Source organism: Carassius gibelio, chromosome A2, assembly GCF_023724105.1.
Source record: "Carassius gibelio isolate Cgi1373 ecotype wild population from Czech Republic chromosome A2, carGib1.2-hapl.c, whole genome shotgun sequence".
NCBI classification, from domain to species: domain Eukaryota; kingdom Metazoa; phylum Chordata; class Actinopteri; order Cypriniformes; family Cyprinidae; genus Carassius; species Carassius gibelio.
The window spans coordinates 22,445,182-22,471,730 of NC_068372.1; the positions used below are offsets into that span (position 1 = coordinate 22,445,182).

At 36.7% G+C, this 26,549-nt stretch overlaps 4 protein-coding genes across 5 annotated transcripts; 3 read left to right on the top strand and 1 right to left on the bottom strand.

The window, feature by feature from the left end:
• The first annotated feature begins 443 nt into the window (after nucleotides 1-443).
• LOC128031567 (peroxisomal biogenesis factor 19) lies at nucleotides 444-4,376 on the top strand. The gene is made up of 8 exons (XM_052619888.1): nucleotides 444-537; nucleotides 946-1,037; nucleotides 1,207-1,369; nucleotides 1,458-1,543; nucleotides 2,095-2,265; nucleotides 2,448-2,606; nucleotides 2,806-2,850; nucleotides 2,929-4,376. The coding sequence occupies exons 1-8, from the start codon at nucleotides 477-479 to the stop codon at nucleotides 3,013-3,015; spliced, it is 864 nt and encodes a 287-aa protein (XP_052475848.1). The 5' UTR covers nucleotides 444-476; the 3' UTR covers nucleotides 3,016-4,376.
• A 570-nt stretch (nucleotides 4,377-4,946) lies between these two features.
• Nucleotides 4,947-18,126, top strand: LOC128031577 (coatomer subunit alpha). Its single transcript, XM_052619900.1, has 29 exons — nucleotides 4,947-5,157; nucleotides 8,083-8,196; nucleotides 8,274-8,347; nucleotides 8,685-8,765; nucleotides 8,856-8,932; nucleotides 9,285-9,394; nucleotides 10,973-11,082; nucleotides 11,215-11,314; nucleotides 11,665-11,883; nucleotides 11,969-12,119; nucleotides 12,224-12,290; nucleotides 12,376-12,451; nucleotides 12,526-12,608; nucleotides 13,008-13,233; nucleotides 13,393-13,531; nucleotides 13,627-13,789; nucleotides 14,066-14,212; nucleotides 14,300-14,489; nucleotides 14,961-15,056; nucleotides 15,146-15,234; nucleotides 15,315-15,438; nucleotides 15,539-15,628; nucleotides 15,723-15,820; nucleotides 15,927-16,076; nucleotides 16,265-16,588; nucleotides 16,668-16,778; nucleotides 16,909-17,070; nucleotides 17,395-17,589; nucleotides 17,775-18,126. Exons 1-29 carry the CDS (start codon nucleotides 5,118-5,120, stop codon nucleotides 17,832-17,834), a joined length of 3,666 nt encoding a protein of 1,221 aa, XP_052475860.1. The 5' UTR covers nucleotides 4,947-5,117; the 3' UTR covers nucleotides 17,835-18,126.
• Nucleotides 18,127-18,645: 519 nt separating this feature from the next.
• On the bottom strand, nucleotides 18,646-22,576 carry LOC128023681 (apolipoprotein D-like). Of its 2 annotated transcripts, none has more exons than XM_052610670.1 (6): nucleotides 22,500-22,576; nucleotides 20,277-20,383; nucleotides 19,542-19,688; nucleotides 19,329-19,450; nucleotides 19,117-19,202; nucleotides 18,646-18,996 (listed from the first exon to the last, which is right to left on the bottom strand). In XM_052610670.1, exons 3-6 carry the CDS (start codon nucleotides 19,653-19,655, stop codon nucleotides 18,761-18,763), a joined length of 558 nt encoding a protein of 185 aa, XP_052466630.1. In that variant the 5' UTR covers nucleotides 19,656-19,688; nucleotides 20,277-20,383; nucleotides 22,500-22,576; the 3' UTR covers nucleotides 18,646-18,760. The 2 variants fall into 2 exon arrangements, with proteins under 2 accessions (XP_052466630.1, XP_052466631.1); XM_052610671.1 differs by having other exon boundaries at nucleotides 20,277-20,355; nucleotides 22,500-22,563.
• A 122-nt stretch (nucleotides 22,577-22,698) lies between these two features.
• Nucleotides 22,699-24,466, top strand: LOC128023665 (apolipoprotein D-like). The gene is made up of 5 exons (XM_052610668.1): nucleotides 22,699-22,914; nucleotides 23,005-23,139; nucleotides 23,407-23,525; nucleotides 23,740-23,828; nucleotides 23,911-24,466. The coding sequence occupies exons 2-5, from the start codon at nucleotides 23,020-23,022 to the stop codon at nucleotides 24,150-24,152; spliced, it is 570 nt and encodes a 189-aa protein (XP_052466628.1). The 5' UTR covers nucleotides 22,699-22,914; nucleotides 23,005-23,019; the 3' UTR covers nucleotides 24,153-24,466.
• The last annotated feature ends 2,083 nt before the right edge of the window (nucleotides 24,467-26,549 follow it).

Sequence of the window (26,549 nt, forward strand, 5' to 3'; positions counted from 1 at the left end):
ACATCATTATAACAGCTGGGGAGAGTCTGAAGTCCCATTGCAAAAAAGTGGAGAATGAAGGAGTTAAAATGACAAGAAGTGAATGATGATGACATGCTCACCAACAAAAGTAGAGAGGCAATCTTAATAAACATTCTGAAACCTCTTCTCATTAAAGCCAACAGGGCTTAATGGGTTAATGTGAACGCGAGAAAATCAGTTCTAGATTTATTTAGGATACATTCATTCATTAATAATTCAGAATAATGGCGCTTCAAAACGCATAAAAAAGAAAACTGACAATCAGTAACCATGCTGATGATAAATAAAATGTTAATTATTTTTTAATACAAGCGCAATTGTTATATTCGCAGCAGATATTTTATAAAATGTTACATTTATGTTGCAATCTGCCAAATACATAATTAAATAAAAACGTCAAAGCTGGACGTCATTATGTTGCGACATATTTGCATTTCTTGTCATTGAGAAGCAAGATGGCGTCAGCATCAGACCATCAGGGTGCTGCAGACAGCGAACTGGACGAGTTATTAGACAGTAAGGTTTGAGGATGGCTTAAATATGAAAGTATCCACAGTTATAATGTGCAAATGTTTTAAACTTTATATGAAGTTACTCTTTAGTGAAGTAGCGTTTAGGAAGCGGCTGTCACAGTTTAGTAGCTGCTACGCTATTGATCTGTTTCGTGCGCTTGTCACAGGGATTGACGTTTTAGTCACGTGAAAGGATGTGCATCAGTTAAATAAGTAGATATCGTCACTCTGTCTTTTGTATAGTCACATAAAAATCCGTCAGTTATGTCCAACCAGGTTTTCTATCTAAACGGAGCTGCTGTGTTTGTGCTGGACCTCTAACTAATTTGGCATCAGTCACATAACGTTTCCATCAAAACATATATAAATATATACCCTTGGTACTCCAGTGTAAGTGTTTCCTCAACTGCAGGTGCTCTTGATGATTTTGACAAGACCAATGTGCCTCCTGCGGCCCCTGAGGCCCCCACTGCCCCTGGTGCAAGAAATACGAGTGATGAGAAGGTAATAAATACGTTTTCATTACCTTCATTTAGAAATAAATCCCAACATATAATCAGAATAACATTGCATTATCTTTCCACAATTTTCTAGGCACTCTTGCAGTTCTACAGAGTTGGTTCCATCATTGCTGCTGGTAAACATATTTGTTTTCTGCTCTTTTCATCCTCAGCCTCCTCTGTTGGAGGACAGTAAGTTCTTTGAGAGTCTCTTTGATGGTGAGATGGCCAATCAAGCACGTGAGGAGTGGGAGAAAGCCATGGCTGAGTTAGCACAAGAAGAACCTGACCTTCTACAGCATTTTCACAAGCTGTCTGAGGCAGCAGGTAAAGTAGGTGAGTGATCTTTATAAATGTTGGATGAAGATATGCAAGTTTAGTTATTTTCCAAATGTTTTGACTATTTTTTTTTTTTTAAATTAAGGAACAGATGTAGCTTCACAACAAGAGTTCACATCCTGTCTTAAAGATACCCTTAGTGGTTTGGCGAAAAATGCAGACAATCTGCAGGTAATCGCAATTAGAATTTCTCCAGTTGGAATGTAATTGCTGGAAATAGTGGTTTAATTATAAACTATAATTCAAAAGTTTGGGGTTGGTAAGATGTTTTTTTTTATGTTTTGAAAAGATTCTGTTGCTTACAAAGGCTCCATTTATTTAATAAAATGTACAGTACTATTGTCAGATATTATTACAATTTAAAATAATTGTTTTCTATAATTGTCTTGAAAGGTCATTTATTCCTATGATGTCAAAGCCAAATTATCAACAGCCATTAACCCAGACATCAGTGTCCCATTATCCTTCAGAAATCATTCTAATGTTTTTTTCAACATTTCTTATTCTAATCAATATTGGTTAATATTTATGTGAAAGCCATGATTGTTGTTCAGGATTGTTTGATGAACAAAAAGTACAAAAGAACAGCATGTATTTGAAGCATTCTTGTTGAATAAGTTTTCATTTATTTATTTAAGAAAAAAATCTTACCAACCTCAAACATTTAAATAGTCATTTATGTCAGAAGATGTGTAAAGAAACCTTCATAATTTTACATGCAGAGTGCAGGACTGGCTGGAGATGATCTGGTAAAGACATTGGAGAACCTGGGATTGAATGAAAATGGGGAGGGGGGAGATGATGGCAATGTTCTCCCATTAATGCAGTCCATCATGCAGAACCTTTTATCCAAAGAAGTTCTATACCCTTCTCTTAAAGAGATAACCGAGAAGGTGAGTTGTTTACAGCATCTGCATGACTGTCCTACTGTTCTGGTCCCAGTGAAGCTGCTGTATGCCTGCCATTAAACATTTCTTAAAAAAAAAAATATATATATATATATATATATCCAACACAACACATTCCATTTAATATTTGGAGGGAAAAGTACTAATATGATGCAATGTGCATTTAGTACCCTGTATGGTTGGAGAGCAACAAGCAATCCCTTCCCACAGACCAGTTCACGCGATATGAGCAACAGTACCATATAATGGGAGAAATATGCAGCCAATTTGAGAAAGATGGAGACAAAGACAGCACATTTGAAAACATTCTGGAACTCATGCAGAAGGTAGAAAGCATGCTTGTTTTAGGGCCACCTTTTAATTCTGTTTACTGATTATTTTTTTTATTTTTTTTGTAATGAATAAAAAAAAAGCATTAATTAAATTACCTTTTCATTTTTACTTTAAAAAACATAATATTACTTAAAAGAACCTTTCCAGCACTATTAATATTTTTGTTCATGGAAATAATGTCTTACCCCTCAGCTGCAAGACTTGGGTCAACCTCCAAAAGAGCTTGCTGGAGAGGCAGTGAGTATTTTCTTTCTTTCTTTTTTAAATAACAGTTATGTTATATTTACTACATCAATCAATCTTTTGTATTCCCAGCCTCCTGGCTTGAATTTTGACCCCGAATCTCTGCACCTTCCTGGAGCGCAAGGAGTCCCAGGACCAGAGCAGTGCTCAATCATGTGATCTCAATGAGGTCAAATTAACATACATTTGAAAATGATACAATTTGTAGCTAATTATCTGAGTTGGACACAGTTTATCATGCTCCCCTTTCAAAGGAGTTTGCTTTTGTGTCTGCACTGGAACTGTGATGTTCACTACATTAATTTTACTTCATAGTTCTCTATCCACAGAGGTTATTTTCATATTCATCCCTAATCCATTCGCTGTCCTCACTGTAGAGCAGCTCATAATGTTTTGAGTGAAGTTTGATAAATCAGTGTGCTGACAGCTTGGTAAAAATCTAAGTTTTGTGAATTTTGTAAAAGTTTTACACTTTTACTTCAAGCACATTTGACAAGTATTGCAGTGGATTGCATTTTGAAGAATTAGAGAAAAATATGTGGAGCTTAAATGGACAGCAAAGACAGTTACGGTTTGATTGGTTTCATTTTATTTTTAAATCTCAGAAGAATGGTCAAGATCTGCTAACAGCTTCCATCAGATTGATGAATGCATTGAATTTATTTTAATTTACAGCGTAATGTCCATTTATTCTCACACTGTATCTTATATACTATTTCACTGAACTAATCTGACCAAAATGGATTCTCAGATTTAAAAAAAACTAACTGCAGACATTTCAGATACAGGTTTATAATACATCCATAACATCGTTCTTTGACCCATAGACTGCATTTGTAATTTAGACTAATTTTCTCTCCCTTTGTCTTCTAATGGTTATTGTGTCTATCCTCATATAGAGCAGTTTGGAGTGTTGCCATGTGAATTTCAATAATTCCCATCATTCTTATTGTAGTGCCCCTTTGTGATCGGCTATTGTCACAATAATCCTAATTTGCCTTGAATAAAAGAATATTGTTTCGTGGTTTAAAATGAATACACTGTATTAATATTTAAAGAACTTCATGTTAAATCCCTGGATACCTCAAAAGTGGATTAAAGTTTGTGATCATTGCTTTGAGGGAATGTTTTTATGGATATTTTATGCAAACAGGTTTAAATGCATAGAGATAGAATCCTTTCACAGGAGCAAATGTGGAATTGGTAATCAGTTTTGACGCGTCAATGGCACATCTCATTGACTATTTTTCAGCATGATTTGGTATTATGTGGCCAATATAAAGATTATGATTGGCAGATGAGCTGGGTAAAAATATGTAACGGTTACAACCATAGACATACTATTTATATGTCTATGGTTACAACACTCAGGGGTTGTGCAAACACCCAAGCACTTATTTATTAGGTCATCAATATTCTTTATCCTGTATTCCCTAAATTGTACAGTTAATTGGTCTTGTCATACCTCACTATATGAAAGAACTGCAATTTTCAAAAATCTAAATAAATGTTATAAACTTGCAATGTTTTATGTTCTTTACCTGACCAATTTTTTCCCCTGCTACATATCAGTAACACCACTCTAAACCCAATTGTCTTAAATATATTTATTCTTATTTTATTATTTCAAATATTTCAACCATTTTACAATCTTCCCATCATTTTTATGGCTTTAACACTTTCTTTTCAAATCACTATAACCATCACTCACTATTAAGGAGATTTGTTTATGGCCCTGTTATAGATGTTTTATATTTGTAGGTAAATGCTCAGTTCTGTTATGACGGATGTCTAAAGATGAAGCAAAACGCTTTATGCATACAGCAATATATAATACTAATTATTTATATATATATATATATATATATATATATATATATATATATATATGTATAACTAGTATTTACTGAGTCCTTATTTACCACTGATTTTTATTTCAGTTTATTGAAAGCGGTCTAAGTGGATAAAATGCGTTTTCATGTTTTAAAATGCGATGACGACGGCTCTATGCATAGACATATATGTCTATGGCTCTATGACGCTGACTTTGTGATGTTGGCATTTGAATCATCAAACTTTATTTGTTCGCGCACGGGAGCACATCTTCAGAAGACGTGTCAGCAGCTACGGAAGTAGAGCTGCAGAAACATACACGCCAAACCTCTTCTTAACGGGGGATGATTTTAGGATTTAAATTAACCTAAACTGGGATAAATCTCCATACATTGTGTATTACTGTTCGGTTATTATTGTCAGTAAAAATGTTGACCAAATTTGAGACAAAGTCGGCCCGAGTGAAAGGTAAGAGATCTGCTCAGGCTAGCTTGCCTTGATTGCTGTAAAATATAATTGTTACGACCGCATTCATGTACATTTTTGTCTGATATCAGTCTATTCTTAATTTCTGTAGAATATAATGTAAGTCTTTTTAGTAAGTTATCAATATTTTATTGAATACTGTATGTCATCCGGTGTTACGGTTTAACTGGTTACCGTGTTATCTGGTGACCAACTTCCTGTTTAGGTCTCCGCTGCAGATGTGCTGGAACGACAGCAGCAGATTCGCCGATTCTGAAAGCACAAACTGACGTGATATTAAGTGCCTAATAAACGCAGACTTGCTCATTGCATGATTTTGATATTCTTGCAGAGATAACAAGTTATAGGTATGATCGACCGTAGCGGCTGAAGTAAGTAGGATAAAAAATAAAAATAAAGTAAATCTGTGTTGGCACGGGTTTCGAACATGCGCTAAAAGACGACGCGCCGCGAGACGACACTCACGAACCACCGAGCCATCGATCTTTACATAAGCAGTTCCAGATCTCTGCATTCAACACCGGAATCTTGGCGTCACATTGTGACACTGGCTGAATCAAGGAACTGTGACCGTGTTAACTTGTGACCTCTGTTTGCAAGCCAAAATCCAATTTTACTGTTGCTATAAGTTAACGATTCCAGCCAAAGCGCTTCTAATGCTGCTAAATGATTTGATACGATCTGAAAAATTACTCATCGTCAAAAATTACGAATCACATTAATGTAAACATGCATAACAACAGCCCAACGTTTAAGTAGCTTAGTTCCATTGGTTCATTGGCAAAACACATTCTTACAGTGGCAGGCTGCCCACATACACTTCTTATTTTACAACATAAAAAAAATATATATATCACCTGTCATCTATCCAAAACAACATTTAAAGTGTTACTAAATAGCCACAACTTTTAAAGAGTGTCAAAAACACTAGTAAAAATCAGGATTTCGAAATGGATCCATATCTGTTGGGACATTGTTCCCATGCAACCTCTCAGCCACAATGTCAAAATATGTAAATGACAAATTTCCAAAATCTTTCAATCAATGCTCCACAAGTTATTTTCACAATCCCTTTTATTGTAAGATACAATGGATTTATAGGTACAAGGAATTTATCTTGGTGTACTAGACATTTGTCAAAAATACAAAGAAAACAAAATGAATCAAAGAAATGTTAATGCTCAAATCAATCATGCTACAAAAGACAGTGTACACAGAAGTGGTTCATTTCACTGGTTCATAATCACTAAGCTCATTGGTTTGACGATGCCATCACTAAATCAATGAACTGACTTTAGCTGAAAAATGACTGTTGTTCTCCATTTTCCTGTTGACACTGTAAAGCTGCTTTGACACAATCAGTATTGTATAAAGCACTATATAAACAAAGGTAAAAAACAAATTCATATAACACTTCTAGAGGACTTTTCACTGCTTTACCACACACACACTTAAACACAAGCAGGACAAATTAAATCTTCCTCAATAGGAGGCTGACCAACACAGTTCCAGTGAAACCATAGGTCACATGTGATATTAATCTGTGAAGAATGCATGTTGCACTAGACAATGTGCCTGTGTTAACTTGTTTATCATCTATTTTGTTAAATAAAGATTATGTGAAATATTATCTATTATATTGTCTAAATGCTGGTGAAAAACCTGAATAAAAACAACACAGAACATTTTCACGAGCTTTAATGGTTGTAACGGAAATGGCCATTTGGGTTCAATCAAAACTTTGATGGTCTTTGCATGTAAGTCTGTAATGACAATTTTATGTAGTCAATTGTGCTTTGTGTCTAGTTGATTTCAATTCAGATGCATACAATCACAACCATTCAAGCAGAAAAATATGTTGCAAAGTTATTTAAACAAAGTAAATTACACTTTACAGCAAAGTAGTGCAACCTATTATAATTAAATATTCTTCCTCAAAGTGAAATGATGCATTCTGTACATCTAGTTTTGCAGTTCATAGCCAAGAAGTGTATGTGGGCAGCCTGCCACTGTAAGAATGTGTTTTGCCAATGAACCAATGGAACTAAGCTACTTAAACGTTGGGCTGTTGTTATGCATGTTTACATTAATGTGATTCGTAATTTTTGACGATGAGTAATTTTTCAGATCGTATCAAATCATTTAGCAGCATTAGAAGCGCTTTGGCTGGAATCGTTAACTTATAGCAACAGTAAAATTGGATTTTGGCTTGCAAACAGAGGTCACAAGTTAACACGGTCACAGTTCCTTGATTCAGCCAGTGTCACAATGTGACGCCAAGATTCCGGTGTTGAATGCAGAGATCTGGAGCTGCTTATGTAAGGATCGGTGGCTCGGTGGTTCGTGAGTGTCGTCTCGCGGCGCCTCATCTTTTAGCGCGTGTTCGAAACCCGTGCCAACACAGATTTACTTTATTTTATTTTTTTTGTTTATCCTACTTACTTCAGCCGCTACGGTCGATCATACCTATAACTTGTTATCTCTGAAAGAATATCAAAATCATGCAATGAGCAAGTCTGCGTTTATTAGGCACTTAATATCAAGTCAGTTTGTGCTTTCAAAATCGGCGAATCTGCTGCCGTCGTTCCAGCACATCTGCAGCGGAGACCTAAACAGGAAGTTGGTCACCAGATAACACGGTAACCAGTTAAACCGTAACACCGGCATTAGCACAAAGCTATTATTTGATAGCCATTCAGACGCTAAAGTAAATACTCCCTTACAGTATTCACTAGTTTTGTTTCATAGAAAATGCGCTGATGACATTACCTAGACCAGGTTGTTATTAATAATAAAGGATTATTGATAATAATAATTTATTTAAATCATTGTCATCATTATTATGTTCTCAAAACACCATCGTATTGACTGTCTTCGTATTAATAAATACCTCATTGCTTTCTGCAGGGCTGAGTTTCCACCCAAAACGGCCATGGATTCTCTCTAGTTTGCACAACGGCGTCATCCAGCTGTGGGACTATCGCATGTGCACCCTCATCGACAAGTTTGACGAGCATGATGGTACGAAACAGCTGATCAACGATTTTAGTCTCTTGTCATTTTCTTTTGAGCGCTCATAGCATTGTGAATTCATTTAGGTCCAGTCAGAGGTATTGACTTCCATAAGCAGCAGCCACTGTTCGTGTCAGGAGGAGATGACTACAAGATCAAGGTTTGCTTTCTTCATTCTACATACTGATGTCTAATTAACATGTCACCTAGTACTAATACTGTAGTTCCATGGGGTACATTTTGGTAACACTTTAAGATAAGTTAACAAACATGAAAAATGCTTCTTAAGTCATTTATTAATCTGAATGATTTTTCATTCATCTTCTATTAATACATTATTAAAATCAGCTTTTTTTTTCTTAAACCTAAAATGAACTTAAAATGAACGGTTGTAGTTTTAATAACAAATGAAAAGATTAATGAAGACTGTAACAAATGTACTGCTCATGATTTATGCTAATGCATTTTGATTTGCTGACATTGATTCTGATGAATAGGTGTGGAACTACAAGCTGCGTCGGTGTCTCTTCACTCTTCTTGGACATCTTGACTACATTCGTACCACGTTCTTCCACCACGTGAGCCCTGGCATCTTTGTTATGATCTTTCATAATTGTTTTTATAATGTTTATTTAATCAGTGAGAGTAACTTTTGTTCTCATTTGCAGGAGTATCCCTGGATCCTGAGTGCCTCAGATGACCAAACCATTCGTATTTGGAACTGGCAGTCCAGAACATGTGCCTGGTGAGTCTTTATATAGGTTACTCTCTGAGTACGCACAAGTAATCTTTTTTTTATTAATTCATTATTATTATTATTATTATTATTTTGTAAGTTAATAATGTTTTTTTATAAGCTTATTATCTAAAGATTATGTTGCAACCAGTTTTGATGATTTTAAAATTTGCAAATAAAACAAAAAAAATACATTTCATGCACATGTAATACTCATGTCACATGTAAAACAATTTTTATTTATTATTATTAAATAAATTCTGAAAATGCTCATCCCTTTTAATGAACAAATTGTCAAAGCATTTTTTTTCCATTGTGAAACTGAGTTGTATATGTTTTCTGTGCTGTTCCTTCTCTGTAGTGTGCTGACGGGGCATAATCACTATGTGATGTGCGCTCAGTTCCATCCATCTGAGGACCTGGTGGTGTCAGCTAGCCTGGATCAGACCGTGCGCGTGTGGGATATTTCCGGTGAGGAGGCTTAGGAAAGGATTGAGTAGTTTGGGAAGGCTTGGGTTGTGGGAATGGAGAGAGAGGATGGAGGAGGATAGAAGCTGCTAAATGGAATTCTCTTCCTCATGTCCTCTCTCTACAGTGTGTACAGAACAAAACTCTGTGGGCTTACAGCAAAAATGCCTTTCACACTCATGCTGTAAGCATCAAGCAGTTGTCTAATGATAATGATTTGATCCAATTTTTTTGTTATTATTGGGGAAATAAACTGGTGATGTTGAGAGGATGAAATCACTTAAAGGTGATGTTTAAATGGAACAAACAAGTCATAAAACACTTGTGTATTGTCACCTGCTCAACATGTTTTAATTACGAAAAGGTGAATGTGGGAGGTATTTTTGAGATTCTGCATGCTTTAATGAAATTGTCATTTTATGTCCTTTGCTTTCATTGTTGGACTGCTTTCTTTCTCATTAACCCTTAAAACTGCTCCTGTCTGCACTGACCGAGAACAAATACTCATTCATTAAAGCTTACGCTGAATAGATAGTCCTTTCTCTCCGTCTTTCTCCCCTTCACATAAAATTATGGAATGAATATATTGCTGCATGTATACGCAATTTGTATGTAATCGTATGATATAATGAAAACTAGAAGTTCTTATGCATCTAAATTTGGTTATGAACAAATTTCTTTTTAACATCTTTTGGATGAAGTTTCATCAAAACAAATAAGCATTTTCAAGTACAGAAACAATTGGAATCCATAATCCCTGGTTCATTTGAAATTCACAGAACTATGCAAACATTTTCCTCATATCTTGCATGAGGGCATCTGTCATCCATAGATGATATTAATGGTTAAAGACCTCTAAGTTGATGCATCTACCTGAATGCATCTTTTAGATCTGTAACCTGAACAAAGTGTCATTTAATCATTAAATGACTTAACACAACTTGAATGCATGATGGAATCCGTCTATTAATGCATTATAATATGCAATAACAAATGCATGACTTAACTGGAGTCTTCGTCACTCCTTTAACATCCAGTGCCCCTCCAGAGAACATTTTGACACGCTCCACCCCAATCAATCCACCATTCAGTTCCATCCCTGCTCACTTCCTGTTCAGCTCCTTTGCCCCTCTGGAAACATCCACATCTGCACATTGGTTTCTAATACAGTTTTTGTTGGACTTTTATTCATTTAGCAGACATCTGGAGTGCTGAGATCTCAGACACACATTCTGCTCTCCTTTCTTTTTCTCTGTGTCCTGACCTGAGTTAAGCTGATTATCTCACTGTCATTTTGTGGTTTGACTGGTTGTTGTCTTTGTTTTCTTAATTTGCTTGTTGTTTACTTGCTTAACTCAGGTTTAGACCTAATGGAGGATGTTTGTTGTGTTTGTGTTCTCGAGCACCAGCAAATGTTTAGCAGCCCAACAAAATGTTTGTGTTTACTGTCAGATATCACAAATGTGTTCTCAGTAGCAGTTTTAATGTTGTTCCTCTCTCTTCCCTCCCTGGTATGTGGGTGTTCCTGTGTAATTTGTAAACGGTCCCATGTGTGTGTCGGACTGTAAATGTTGCTTCCAGGTCTGAGGAAGAAGAACTTGTCTCCGGGTGCTGTGGACACGGATGTGCGTGGCATCTCTGGCGTTGACCTGTTTGGGGGCTCTGATGCAGTAGTGAAGCATGTTCTGGAGGTAAGAATGTGCTTGTAATGGCCTAAAAAAATTTGGATCTAATCTTTCTTTTGTAAAGTGCTTCTCGGGGTTGAATGAATGAAGTTTGTTGTTGGTTTGAATGAAAGTTTGTGTTCTCTGCTCTGGTCTCAGGGTCATGATCGAGGTGTAAACTGGGCAGCCTTCCATCCCAGCATGCCTCTCATTGTGTCAGGAGCAGATGACCGCCAGGTCAAGATCTGGAGGATGAACGGTACGTACGTGTTCTCATTGAAAAAATGTCTGTCATTGTTCTGATAAGAAAAAAAAAAAGAACGACATTGCAAATGTAAAATTCTGAACTATAAAAATGTCTTTGATTTAGGTTGGTCGAGTTTAAAGTGATTAAAAAGTGTTGAATATTTTAAGGTGTATAACAGAAGTCTTAATTATCATTTAAGATGTATTTTATTAAATTAATGCCACACATTTAAGGCAAGTGATTGCTTATTATCTGGTGACTAGCAAGTGATTCCTATGATCAATGCAAGCATACCACACAGTGTAAAATGGTCAAAATTATTTTTATTTTTATTTTTTTTTCCAAATTCTCCCTTCCTCTAGAATCTAAAGCGTGGGAGTTGGACACCTGTCGAGGGCATTACAACAATGTGTCCTGTGCGGTGTTCCACCCTCGTCAGGAGCTCATTCTGTCTAACTCTGAGGACAAGAGCATCCGCGTGTGGGATATGTCCAAGAGGACAGGTGTCCAGACCTTTCGCAGAGATCACGACCGTTTCTGGGTGCTGGGGGCTCACCCCAACCTCAACCTGTTTGCTGCTGGTAGGTTACTAGTAATAATTAGTTAAGCAAGTGATTTTTGGCGATGAAATAAAATGCATTGAAGTGTAATTTTGTACCTTTTCAGGCCATGACAGTGGGATGCTGGTGTTTAAACTGGAAAGGGAACGTCCAGCTTACGCTGTGTATGGTAACATGCTGTACTATGTAAAGGATCGCTTCCTGCGTCAGCTCGACTTCAACAGCAGTAAGGATACAGCCGTCATGCAGCTGCGCAGGTATGTGGATTTTTAATGTCTTTTCGAAGTCTAAAAACGCTAAATGTGCTACAGAAGGTTTAGTGCAGTTCTTTTCAGTTGAACTGTTTCTTTTATATTGACAGTGGATCCAAATTCCCAGTGTTCAGCATGTCCTACAACCCTGCAGAAAATGCTGTGCTGTTGTGCACTGTGAGTATTGTAGACTATCAGACTGTTCAGTCAAATCAAGGTCCATCTGTGTATTTGTTCATTTCTTCCTCTTTCTCCCTTTCAGAGAGCTACTAACCTTGAAAACAGCACATATGATTTATACTCCATTCCCAGAGAGAGTGATTCCCAGAATCCTGATGGTAGCATTTTTTTCTTTTCTCTTTAGAAGTCCTTAATCTATTGTGCACAATGTAATTGTTCACGTTTTTTACAGCTCCTGAGGGAAAGCGTTCCTCTGGTCTCACTGCGGTTTGGGTGGCCAGGAACCGTTTTGCAGTACTTGACCGCATGCACTCAGTAAGTGAATCAAGCAATTTATTTGAAAGAAAATAATCCTGCTGTTATGAATATTTTTGTTGGCCTACCTGGAACTTAACATTGCAAAAACCACCTATTTAGCCACCTATTATAAACTGCATCTTGAGACAAGTAAAAAGCTTTTTAAAAAAATCACAAGGGGGTATTACTAATAATTTTATCTCTAAAACGTGAAAATATATTACGTTTTGTTAACCACAGACCTTATTCCGGACATTTAACCAAAAACCCATTCTTAAATCACATTGACTTGACGACGGAACAAAAAGTGCTAAAATGCTAACTTGCTTCTGAGTTTTAACATACAAAAAAGTGTGACATATGACATATGTACACACATAATCAAACCAACCTGAAGGCTTATTCTCTATGCTGCAGCTCCTGATTAAGAATCTGAAGAATGAGATTGTGAAGAAGGTCCAGGTACCAAGCTGTGAGGAGATCTTCTACGCTGGAACTGGGTCTCTGCTGCTGCGTGATGCTGATGGAGTTACTCTGTTTGATGTGCAGCAGAAGCGCTCCCTCGCTACGGTCAAAATCGCTAAAGTCAAATATGTGGTGTGGAGCTCCGATGCCAACCATGTGGCCCTGCTGGCCAAACACGGTAGAGAAAACGCACTTATTCTTTGTGATTTTGCAATCACAAAAACCCACCTTTAAGGGATGAACAAGGATTTTTGCCTTTATCAAATGGAATAATCCCAAATGCTTGTTTTTTTTTTGCGTTATCATACACGTCTGATCCTCTGCTTTTGTTTTTCAGCCATCATGATCTGTAACAAGAAGTTAGAGAGCCTGTGTAACATCCATGAGAACATCAGAGTGAAGAGTGGTGCTTGGGCCGAGAATGAAGTCTTCATCTACACCACCTCCAACCACATCAAATATGCCCTCACCTCCGGGTACTGCACCAACAGCCTCACACACCACGATTTCATAAAGAAACCCTGTTGTTTTGTTAATGAAATATTCATCTTTAAATCATTTTTTCTTGCAGGGATCATGGTATAATCCGTACATTGGATCTTCCCATCTATGTGACAAGAGTCAGGGGCAACAGTGTGTACTGTCTGGATCGTGAGTGCAGACCACGAGTGCTCAACATTGACCCCACGGAGTACCGTTTTAAACTGGCTCTGGTCAATCGCAAATATGAGGAGGTGAGTGCAAATTTTCAACAGTTAAACTTGTGACTTCTGGGTTTTGTTTTGTTGTTCTGTTTTCTGTTATGTTCTGTTCTGATTTTTGTAATGCCCCACATAAAATATTTTTTTAATCTGAAAGATATCCCTGAAACGGTTCAGGAGAGTGACTAACCTTTTTTTTACCCATTTATTTATTTATTGTTTGTAACTTCCTCTTCACCCTCATTTTTGTGTAGTCTGATTTGCCGTAACACTGTTATTGGCCCCTTTTTTCCTACCCAACACCCTCAGGTCCTTCATATGGTGCGTAATGCTAAACTGGTAGGCCAGTCCATCATTGCCTACCTGCAGAAGAAGGGCTACCCAGAAGTCGCGCTGCACTTTGTCAAAGATGAGAAGACTCGTTTTAGCCTGGCTCTGGAGTGTGGAAACATTGAGGTATACAGGACTGACATTTATGGAGGATCAAGTCTTTAACTTTCTTGCCTGAACAGGTGTTCATTCTTGATGTGTTTGTTCCTGCAGGTGGCGTTGGAGGCAGCGAAAGCCCTGGATGACCGAAGCTGCTGGGAACGTCTCGGCGAGGCTGCTCTTCTGCAGGGCCATCACCAGGTGGTGGAGATGTGCTACCAGAGAACCAAGAACTTCGACAAACTCACCTTCCTGTACCTCATCACTGGCAACCTGACCAAGCTCAGGAAGATGATGAAGATAGGTGAGTGGCAAGAAAATAGCATTAGTACACTACCATTCAAAGTTTTGGTTGGTAGGATTTAAAAAAAAAATGTTTTTGAAAGAAGTCTTGTTTATTTGTTTGATCAAAAAAATACAGTAAAAACAGTAATATTGTGAAACGTTATTACAATTAAAAAAAAATCCTATTTTAATAAACATTTATTCCTGTTATACCAAATCAAATTTTTAGCAGCCATTGCTCCAGTCTTCAGTGACACTTGATCCTTCGGAAATCATTTTAATTTGCTGATTTTGTGCTCTGTCATTAAAATAAAATAAATAAAAATGAAACATCTTTTATAGCTTTTAATCAATTTAAAGCATTCTTGCTGAATGTTAATAAAAAAAATAAAAAAAAATGACCCCAAACTTTTGAATGGCAGTGTACTGGTTTTCTTTCTTATGGTTAATTTATTATTTTGTAATGTTTGAATTATGTTTTCGGTTACAGCTGAGATAAGAAAGGACATGAGTGGACACTATCAGGGCGCTCTTTACCTGGGTGACATCAGCGAGCGTGTGCGAATCCTCAAGAACTGTGGACAGAGTAAGTTCTGTCACTCTTTATTTATTTATTATTTTTCTTCACATGATGAAACATGACGAAAATGACATCTGTGTCACAATCATTCTCAGAGTCTCTGGCTTACCTGACTGCTGCCACTCATGGGATGGATGAGGAGGCTGAAGCCCTGAAGGAGACCTTTGACCTGGAAAAAGAAATGGTATGTTGTAGTCTCATTACTAACAGAAATGCACATATTTGTAGATCTATGATTGAGCAACGTGTTCCATCCATGTGCAGGTGCCAGAAGTGGACCCCAATGCCCAGCTGTTGCAGCCGCCACCTCCCATCAACCCCTTGGACACCAACTGGCCTCTCCTCACAGTCTCTAAGGGCTTCTTCGAGGGAGCCATTGCTGCCAAAGGTGAGGTTTTGTGGTACTCCTATTGGTTCAGAGTGTGTAACCAGGATTTACGAAGTTGGATTTTGTAGACTAACATGTATTTTTGTGTTTGTTTGAATAGGACGTGCTGGCCAGATGGTTGCTGACCTGGACATGGATGCTACAGGAGGAGAAGGCTGGGGAGAAGATGCAGAACTTCATCTGGATGAAGGCATTTACTATAATATTTTACACTAAAACTAATTTTAACTAAAGTTAGATGTTTTGTATAACAATCAAATCACTCATGCTCTCTCACAATCCAGATGGATTCATGGATGCTCAAGAGGGACTGGGAGATGAAGGGAAAGAGGAGGGAGAAGGCTGGGATGTTGAGGAAGATCTGGACCTCCCGCCAGAACTGGTAAGTCTTGGGTAGAACTGAAATAAAAAATCACTACTTTTTGCGATTGGATTTCTACAGAATCCTAAGTAGCCACACATTTTGTTGTCTTTCCTTCAACCAATAGGATATACCTTCTGTTGGTGGAGGTGGCGCGGAGGGTGACGGTTTCTTTGTGCCGCCCACCAAGGGCACAAGCCCCACACAGATGTGGTGCAACAACTCTCAGCTGGCTGTGGATCACATAATGGCTGGATCTTTTGAGACTGCTATGAGGGTAAAGAGATTTCACAAAACTATAGATTAGGGCTGCATGATTAGACATGGAGAAAAAAAATCTACCTGCAATTTAGTTGTTGTCCCATTTTTTTTTTTTATATATTTTAAGGCAGGAAGGAAAATCATTGAGTCTATACTTCTAAACTGAAATGTAGCAAGACGTTTCTTTGTGGTCTCTTTCTACAGTTACTGCATGACCAGGTTGGTGTGGTTCAGTTTGGACCCTATAAGCAACTGTTCATGCAAACCCTGTCCCGTGGGCGCACCTGTTACCTGGGCCTGCCGTCTCTGCCCTGCTTGCACAGTTACCCCCTGAGGAACTGGAAGGACAGCGGGGCTAAAGGGGGTCTGCCTGCGGTGGGTCTGCGTCTCTCCGATCTTATTTCACGCCTGCAGCAGTGCTATCAGCTGACCACAGCAGGGCGCTTTGAAGATGCTGTTGATCGTTTCAGAGCCATTCTCCTCTCTGTACCACTGCTTGTGGTCGACAACAAACAAGAGATTGCAGAGGTGTGTTTTCATTCAAGATGAGTGGTATATTGTTTTAAATAGGGGCTAAGTTCTAAACCTACTCTTTACCTTCACTCAGGCTCAGCAGCTTATCACTATCTGTAAAGAGTATATTATTGGCCTCACCATGGAGACCGAGAGGAAGAAACTTCCTAAAGACACTCTCGATCAGCAGAAGAGACTTTGTGAGGTATTTGCCTTTTTAAAATAAGCTTTTTGTTTTAATTAAAAAAAATAACTATTACAAAATACTTTACACTAACATTTGAGTGTATGCACTGAATCTTGTCTTAATATGCATGAATATTTTTTTGTTTCAGATGGCAGCATATTTCACACACTGCAGTCTGCAACCTGTCCACATGGTGTTGGTGCTGAGAACAGCACTCAATCTTTTCTTCAAACTGCGTAACTTCAAGACAGCAGCGGGTTTCGCTCGCCGTCTGCTTGAGTTGGGTCCCAAACCAGAAGTAGCACAGCAGGTAAACAGATAATTGTTGTTGGGTTTTTTTCTTGCACTTATTTACCATCATCCTCTAACATGTGGCTTTACAGTCAAATAGTTTTTCTCACATTGAAGATTTTTTTTTTTTATTGGTTCTTGTTATTTGTGTCAACACACTTTGTATGGGTAAAAAAAATGTAATGCCATGTAATGTTTTTGTCATGATAAATCATTTTAATGTATTTAATAATTCTATTTGTATATTTGATATATTATAAGTCATCTTGCAGCCCTCTTGGAAGTAGGCACCCTAGTTTTCCCCTTGTTGTGTCCATAACCTGTTCTTCTCCGTCTTTCTCAGACAAGAAAGATTCTTGCAGCATGTGAGAAAAGCCTGACAGATGCCCACCAACTGAACTATGACCCCCACAATCCCTTCGACATCTGTCCAGCTTCTTTCACTCCTCTGTACCGCGGGCGGCCGGTAGAGAAATGCCCCCTGTCTGGAGCCTGCTACTACCCCAAATACAAAGGAGAGGTCTGCAGGGTCACACAGGTTAGTTGTAAGCCCTCGTAATGTCCATGTTTAATTAGTGTTAGTTTATTGAAGATAGAAAGTCTAATGTTGTTAATGTGTGAGAAAGTAACTTTGCTTTTCCATTTGTTACATGCTTTATCTGCTCATGTGCTGCTATAAAGTGAAGGATCAATTTCATTGGCTGACTCTCTCCTGTTTCCTAGGTAACTGAGATTGGTAAAGATGTGATCGGGTTGCGTGTCAGCCCACTGCAGTTCCGCTGAACACGCATTACATAAACATGGATGAAAACAGAAATGCTTCTCTCACATATACTTTTCCTTTATAAGATGAAGTAATGAAAACTTTCAAATCAGGAAAATTCTAGAAAATACCTTGTTACATGTCAAATCTCTCTGTGACTGTGCTTTCTATTGTTATTTCTGATGTCTCTACAGTATGTATGCTTGTTTCATTATTCTGAAGTGTACATCTGTGACCGTGGTGAACAGTGCAAAACAAGTTTCCTTTCCTGTGAAACTCTTGAAATATAATAAATAAAAACTGGTGCACAAATGTTTCACCTCATATTTTTCTTCTCCGTGCAAGGTTGTTAACCAAAATCATTGTTTGAAATGAACTAAAATATAATATAAATATAAAAGGCTTATTTAAATCCTATTTTATTGTAGCTAGTTGCCAATACAAGGTTTCTCATTTTCATTTAAAGTCATACAGTAACTAAAACTAATATTAAAACTACAAACCAACTTAATAAAAGCTGTATATTGATATATTAACTACATATTCATGATACTAAAATGACACTGTTAACATGTCGGATATTTTTACTTTTATATCTTTCCAAACCAACTTGGTATGTTTTATTTTTTCTTTGTGACCACAGGGAGGTGCTAAATGTTCAACAGTCAGAGAATTAAGCCAAAAGTTCACATGGTTTTGGTTAATGCCCTAATTTATTTGGATCAATTGGAAACTTGTGCTTTCAATACCATATAATATCTTCCAAAAAAGATGGACTGCATTTCTGGTTTGAAAACCTGGAAAAAATAATGAATTAAGACTCCATGGCCATTTAATCAAAGACCAAGATGTTTTCTTTTATTATTATTAAAAGTAATAGTATACTTCTTTTGTAATCCACATGTTGTTCAACACTGGAATCAGGATTATCCAGTAAAACAGTCTTTCATAGCTCTTTGTCACATCCTTGCTGTCTACTTAAGATCATCCGACTCACATCGATGTTGTTGCTGGTAAAAACCTCTTTTCCGTGGTCGACGGTGGCAGCAGACAGGAACCGTGTGCGGCCCAAAATCCAAGCAAAGTCTACGTGGAACAGTCTCAAGACATCAGTGCATGAATACACCAGCGCTGAATTCTCATAGTCAGTGGACAAAATCCAGTATGGAGTGTAGGGCAAAACTGTCATTTCAGTAGAAATGCAAAAGACAAAATCTTTTAGCCATACACATTTCCTATTAATTCTGAATTAGAAATGTCATTACTTATGGCAAGCATTTAAAAAGAAAATCAGATCTGTACCGGAAGAGAAACTGATTCCAAGCTTTGCTGGATTTCTTCTATCTTCCACCACAGCTGTCCCCTCGATCGTTTTTAACTCTCCTTTTCTAATTAAAATATAAAGTGTATGGTTTAATTAGGCGTGTTTATTACCTCTTATATAAAACCCCAAAGAATTATCAAAAGAGGAGAAAAAAAGAAACTGATTTGTTGGTTTAGGTGTTGGTACCCACAGAATTTCAGAGCTCATTACATGAGCCGTTCCATCCAGCTTGAGAGTGAAGTTAGTCTCAATGCATCTCCCTCGCTCAAATTGTGCTGGAAGTTTAGCGATTTCAAACCACCTGCCCATAAACTACATTAGGATACAGACAATCAAATGTTGAAAACATTTTACAGCAAAATAGAAGACCAGTTTATGACATAAGCTGTGGCACATATGTTACCTTCTTTAGGTTGAAGGCAGGTTGAGTGACAGGCTCTGGGCACGGCCCCCAATGAGGCACCTGGGCATTTATGATGGGCAGAAAGAGGGCCGAAACAACCAGTAAGGCCTTCATTTTACTTGTTTTGCCCTTAGCCAAAAGAATGAACTAACATAACATAGAAATGTAAAATATTAAATAATAACTAAATTAAGTTATTCAGCAGTCATTCTAAGATGCACATACACTGCCATTGAAAATCTGGGATCAATAAGATTTTTATTTTAATAATTGTGAAATATTATCACAAATTCAAGTTTTCTATTTCAATATATTTTATAATGTATAGGCTAATTTATTCCTGTCATGGCAAAACTGATTCTTCAGCAGTCATTTCTCCACCCTTCAAAAATAATTTTAATGTGCGGATTTCTTTTGATTATTATCAGTATTAAAAAGAGTTGTGCAACATTTTTGTGCAAACTGATACTTTTTTTCAGGATTATTTGACAAATAGAAAGTTGAAAAGAACAGCGTTTATTTGAAATAGAAACCTTTTGGTACATTACATATGTCCGTACTTTCATTTCCTATCAATTAAATGCATCTTTGCTGAATGAAAGTAGTAATTGCTTTTCCAAAATAATTTATATAATAACATAAAATAATAAATGAGAACAGTAGTTTACAGTATATTTAGTTTACTGTAAAACAAACCAATCCAAAAAATTAATAAAAATAAAAACACACCCTTACCTCTTAAGGTCGTGCAGAATATGATGGACTGTGGAGCTCAGACTATTTATTTGAATCATTCTCCTCTGGGATCACGTGACTGCAGAAGAGACGTGCCATGAAGAAGTCTTTGTGAGAGTCAGAGTTTATTCCCAGCATGAAGTAAGTAATTAAGCAAACTGAAGTCATGAGCAAATGTTCCATTACAAATGAGTATCTAAACTAAATGTCACATTTCTTTGTCTTTTAAGCAAGTTATTTTCTGTCTAAACATTCCATTTGTGTTTTTGACATGCTAGTTTAGGACAGTGGGTTGTGATGAGTGAAGGTTAACCTGTGATTTGAAATCGGCAGCAGGTTTAATGTCTGTAATGGTGATGCTGACAGACAGAGGGCACTATATTGAGGAGGATGCTCATCGGTCTGATCACAAATGCTTCACTGGCAAAAAGAAAAGATTTATGACTTATTTTTGATTCTGAGTCAGTTCTTACTTTAATGTTAACTAGTATTTAGTTTCCCCATTATGGCATGCTGGGCCTGAGTATTGATTAAACTGAGGAATTGTCTATTGCTCCTCTGTGGCAATTAACTTGGTAATTAACTTAATTTTTTAACCTTTATTATTATTAGGTTTAAAAAAACTGCCACATGTATGTTTTCCCAAGCGTTTTGTATCAGATGTATGTCTTTACATAAGGACCGTATCATCACGTGTAGCTGAGTGTTTTGCATGTTGCAGGTGTTTGTGATAGGTTAAACAACACTGGTGTGATAAGAACATGAAGGATTCACGTGTGACTCGACCTCCAGTTGAGGACCTAACTTTGTACACACCTTTCATAACATCTTACATGTTAGGAGAAGAACTTCATAAAAAAAAAAAAAAATGCCACGCAGGGTGTTTTATTTTTTTTTTGGACTGTATTTGATGGCTAACAAACTAAACCATTATTTTCAAAGTTTGAACCTTCCTGGCAGATTTTAAATGTGTAAATTTGATAGATAAAAAAAAAAACATGTGCACATTGATTCAGGGGTGGTGCTATAAGATTCAATCATAAATCTGAAATTACTACACTTGATGTCAGTGTTTTAGTTGTCTTTAGCAAAATTAAATAAATTCTTCATACTAAAATGATGCTATGTTTACATGAATTTTAGATTGTCACATTCATATGTAGTCTATTAAAAAATTTGTTCACTTCCAGAATAAAAATTTCCTGATAATTTACTCACCCCCATCTCATCCAAGACTTTTTGACTTCAGTCGAAAAGAAATTAAGGTTTTTGAGGAAAACATGGATTTAGCTCCATATAATTGACTTCAGTGGTCGGGATGAAGGTCCAAAATGCAGTTTCATTGCAGCTTCAAAGGGCTTTACATGATCACAGCTAATGAATAAGAGAGTCTTATCTAGGGAAACAATCGGTCATTTTCTTAATAAAATTTAAAATGTATATACTTTTTAACCACAAATGCTCGTTTTGCACTAACTCTTTAATGCGCAAATTCAATTGGAAAAGTCACGTGCTATTAGCTCTTCATCTCTGTTCAGTTCAAAAAGGTAGGGTAAGGCAAAAAATTAAATCTCATTTTCTCCTCCAACTTCAACCTTCAACTTTATTGTTATTTTACCTTTTTGTAAATGGCGTTTGACTTTCTTTTCACCTTTGCTTTGCAAATATGGTACTTCTACCTACGTCACACATGACCTTTCCAGCGTGGCTACATAATGCGTGAGGTCGAACTAATGCAAGATGTAGTTAAAGGAGTAGTTTTGCTAGTTGAGACCCTTCTTCCTCAGCTGGGATCGTTTAGAGCCCATCGAAGAAGCGTTTAAACTGCATTTTGGAAGTTCAAACTCGGGGGAACCATAGAAGTCCATTATATAGAGAGAAATCCTATATATATATATCCTAAAAAAGACAGACATGAAGATCTGTCTTGAAATCAGACATGAAAAGGAGTGGGAGTACATTATGTGTACATTTTTGTTCTGGAACTGAACTACTTCTTTAAAAAGTATCTGCATTTTTATTTTATTAAATTTTTTGATCGTGAAATTACCAAACACTTCGCTTTTGTGTGTCATGTGATATCAGTCATAAATTTTGACTATTTTGTCCTCATGTTAAAATGCATTGTACATGCATATAAAATAAGTAAAATAATTGGTTATAAACCTTTGAACCTTTTGAATGTCTTTCACAGCTTAAGTTTTAAGGATGTGGAAATCTGACCTGTTCATCACTCAACCAGCTTCTTCTATAAGAGTGGTTCTCAAACCCGTCCTGGAGTACCCCCAGCTCTGTCTATTTTGTGTGTCTACCTCATCTATCACACCTGATTCAACACATCAGCTCATTAGTGGAGACTGCAAGACCTGAAGTGGGTGTGTCAGATATAGGGAGACATACAAAATGTACAGAGGTTTGAGAGCCGCTGTTCTATAAGGTTCAACTCAAGGTGTGTTTATTTAACCTTGAACATCTCAAGCGAGCAGATGCCCAGGTTCCCCAAACCCACTGTAATGAGCTTATTTTAGCTGAGGGGGTGGAGTTAGTGATATAATGAACAGATGTATTTGCCTATAAATACTGAACTCTTTTGGTGTTCTTTACCTTGAACACAAGTTTCACACTTCATACCAAACAGGTAAGATGCACGGTATTTGAATCTCAACTCTCCAACTCTAAAAGCAAAATTTCTCGTTGTTCTTATTAAATATGGCTCTCTTTTTTTCAGGTTTAAACCGAGAGAATGCAGGCTCTTCAAGTTCTGTCTCTGACTCTGCTGTCTGTGCTGGCGGTCAGCGCTCAGACCATCAGCTCTGGAAAATGTCCACAGCCATCTGTTCAGCAAAACTTTGATCCTGCTAGGGTACACTTTTTTTTTACTTATGTTAATCGTTATCTTTAATCTTTCTTTTTTTATTATCAGAAATGTATATTAAAGTCATCTTGAACAACTTTAGCATAATAAAGCTAAGAAGAAAGACAAGAAAAATGTGTATATATATATATATGTATATATATAAAACAGAAATAGCAGAAAATCTATATTGCTTTATATTAAACTTCTTTTACAGGTACAAAGTTTTAATCCTGTTCCTGTCCTCTAATTTCTCATCATTTTTTCCCTTCATAGTACATGGGCAGATGGCATGAGATCATGAAGATTCCAGCCCCATTCCAGTTGGGAGACTGTTGCCAGGCCACTTACACTCTGAGTGATGGTATTGTGCTGGTTCGAAATGATGAGCTTCTGTAAGTAGCCTACTGATGAACAATTACTGCAGTAATACAATTAAAAAAATTTTTAAGTTTTTATCTTATTCAGAATATTCTATATACATATATGTATGTATAAATGTGTGTATGAGAAAAGAAAAACAATACTTGTTAATATTACAAATATTCAAAATAGTTTTGCACTTTCTCCTGAAATGACCAAATATTGTTCCTCTTAATATCTTAACAGTGCTAATGGCACTGTCAGCTTCATTGAGGGAACTGCCAAGATTGTTGATGCATCAGAGCCTGCCAAACTTGAAGTCAGCTTCTTTGAAGGTAAGTCCAAAATCATTCTTCGTAGTGTATTTATTTTTTGGAATCTGTGATTTTGAGTTATTCATGATGTGTCCTCTTTCAGATGCTCCTCCTGGCCCCTACTGGGTGCTGGCTACTGATTATGACAACTACACCCTGGTTTACTCTTGCTCTGATTTCGCCGGGCTCTTTCACGCTGAGTATTCCTGGATCATGAGCAGAACCCGCACACTTCCAAAAGAGACCGTCTCTGAGCTGTTAGGCATCCTCAAATCCCATGGCATCAACACTGATGTTTTCACTGAGACCGACCAGAGACTGGAGCTGTGCAGCAGCATGCCTTGATATAGCTGCCTTATAACTATTGTGAGATGTGTTGTTGTGGTTTAAAAAAACAACAACAAATGTAATATTCCCTACAAAATTCTCTCAATCAGTTATCTGTGGCATGAGAATATGTATACATAAATCTTCAAAGTAAAGTTTGTACAGTACTGAATTGTATGTAAACTAAAGTTTTTAGTTTTGTGAGTCTATTTCTGGTGTCACTTTTCTTTCTTCAAAGTTTGTCTACAAAACATCTACTGTGTGATTAAATCAAAGGTGTTCCTAATTCAGTGTGGATCAGACTTTAAATAAATATATGTAAAAAATGTAAATGCTGTCTTTTGTGATTTGTTCTTAATCCTCACCAGTTGCTTTGTAGAAAAAAATGACATTAAAGTATCATTTGAAAAAAAAAAAGTGTTGTCATTGAGATACGGTCATGAGATGCTCTCCTTCTTCAGTCTTCACATTTGTGTCAATAAGACGTCTTCCGATGTGGATGCTTTCTGTGTTAGGGAAGTTTTCCACAATCTACTTTTGTTTCACATGTATGTAATTTACACCACATTGCAGATTATGTACTGTGTTAAATAGCTTTTTATGTTGATGAAACAATATGAAATTTTACACTAATTTTACAGATCCATATAGTGATCTGGAGAACAAGTCTTTCATAAATCAGTTCCAAAATTTCCAACTTAAAAAAAAAAAAAGATAATATGTATATTATGGGGGTGAGCACCTACAAGCATATTTTTTTTTCTAATTTTTAAACCGTTTTATCACTATGTGTATGCAACTCAAAACATTAAAACTATCCTGTATCTGTGACTGATCTGTGTTTGATATACTTTCAAAGGACTACTCATTTTACAAAATTCCCCTTTTTATTAGTGTTTTTTAACTGTGCAGGCCCTTGAAAAAAGCAATTCACCTAGCTGTTTTATTTACACAATTTCCCCCCATTGGTACCAAAATTTGACATCTGAAGCCAAGGGCACATACAGGTCTTTTCAGCTATTAAACAATAGGCTACATTTTGCATTTGGCATTAGAAAAGTAAAAATCAGATCAACCATTAAAATATTTTATATTGTAAATAAGTCTGAACTATTTGCAAATACTCTTTTGCGTGTGTGTGTGTGTGTGTGTGTGTGTGTGTGTGTGTGTGTGTGTGTGTGTGTGTGTGTGTGTTTTAATATGCACAAATTCACTCTTAATCGTGACCTGTAGTTGACAACGAATATCTAGGTTAAGGTTTCATCTTGTCGAATTCTGTTATGAATTAGATAAATCAAATAAGTCTCAAATATGTCTATATATTCAAATCGGCAAAATTTGTCAATGAGTCGAGTAGCCTAGTTACATTATATTACTGTCTGTCGTTTCTATCGTAAAACAGTTAACCTTAAACGTGAAATATATCGTTTAAATATATATATGTCAGACAGCAAACACGTTAATGACGAAAAAAAAACATCTTTATGCAATGGATCTGGATTACACAATGAGCGTGTCCTCACGTCTCGCTGTATGTTTTGCATGTTGCAGTTGTTTGTGTTTGTGTCGAAGAACAAATCGTGCTCGCGCGTGACAGAGAAGGACACGTTCTCAGCCTCATGTTTAGGACACAAAACTCACCGCATTAGAAAGAAGAACTAATACTTTTAATGATTATTACTGACTCTTTCGCAACATTAAAAAATAATAATAAGACTCTTTCGCAACATTTAAAAAAAATAATAAGAAAACAAAATTATTTCAACTGTAGGCCTACATAAAGAAACTAAATCAAAACAACTGTAGAAAGTAACGTACAACATGCTTCAGAATAACAATATAAGACCGATTATAATGGAGGCTCATAATAATGCCCATAGCTTCTATAATAATAGAAGAAGAAGAATTCCCATAATCTCTAAACACCGTAAGACGTGTGTGTAAAATGTAAACTGCCTCAATATCATGAATGGAGTGACATCTAGTGGTGTGACTCAGAAATACAGAACACAGATCACATCTAAACTCTAAAAGCACAGTAAAGTCTGCTTCAGTTATTAAACAAGGGGTGTCAAACTCAGTTCCTGGAGGGCCACAGTCCTGCAGAGTTTAGATTCCATCCTAATTAAACACACCTGATCCAGCTAATCTTTTACTTACACAGCATCCTGTTAAACTGACCTACAGCTGTTGAGTGTTATCCATTTATTTAAATAAACAGTTTTAATACACTTTTTTATCTGTATTTTATCTATTTATTAAGTACAGACACTTTTGCATCAGTCTTGTTTTTACTGATCTGATTGTGGGCACACAGTCTGAATATTCAAACATAATCAATGTGGCAGAACATAGCCAGAAAATCATTTTCGGAGTTTAATTAGAACTAGTTATTAATTCATGTCATGTCATTAA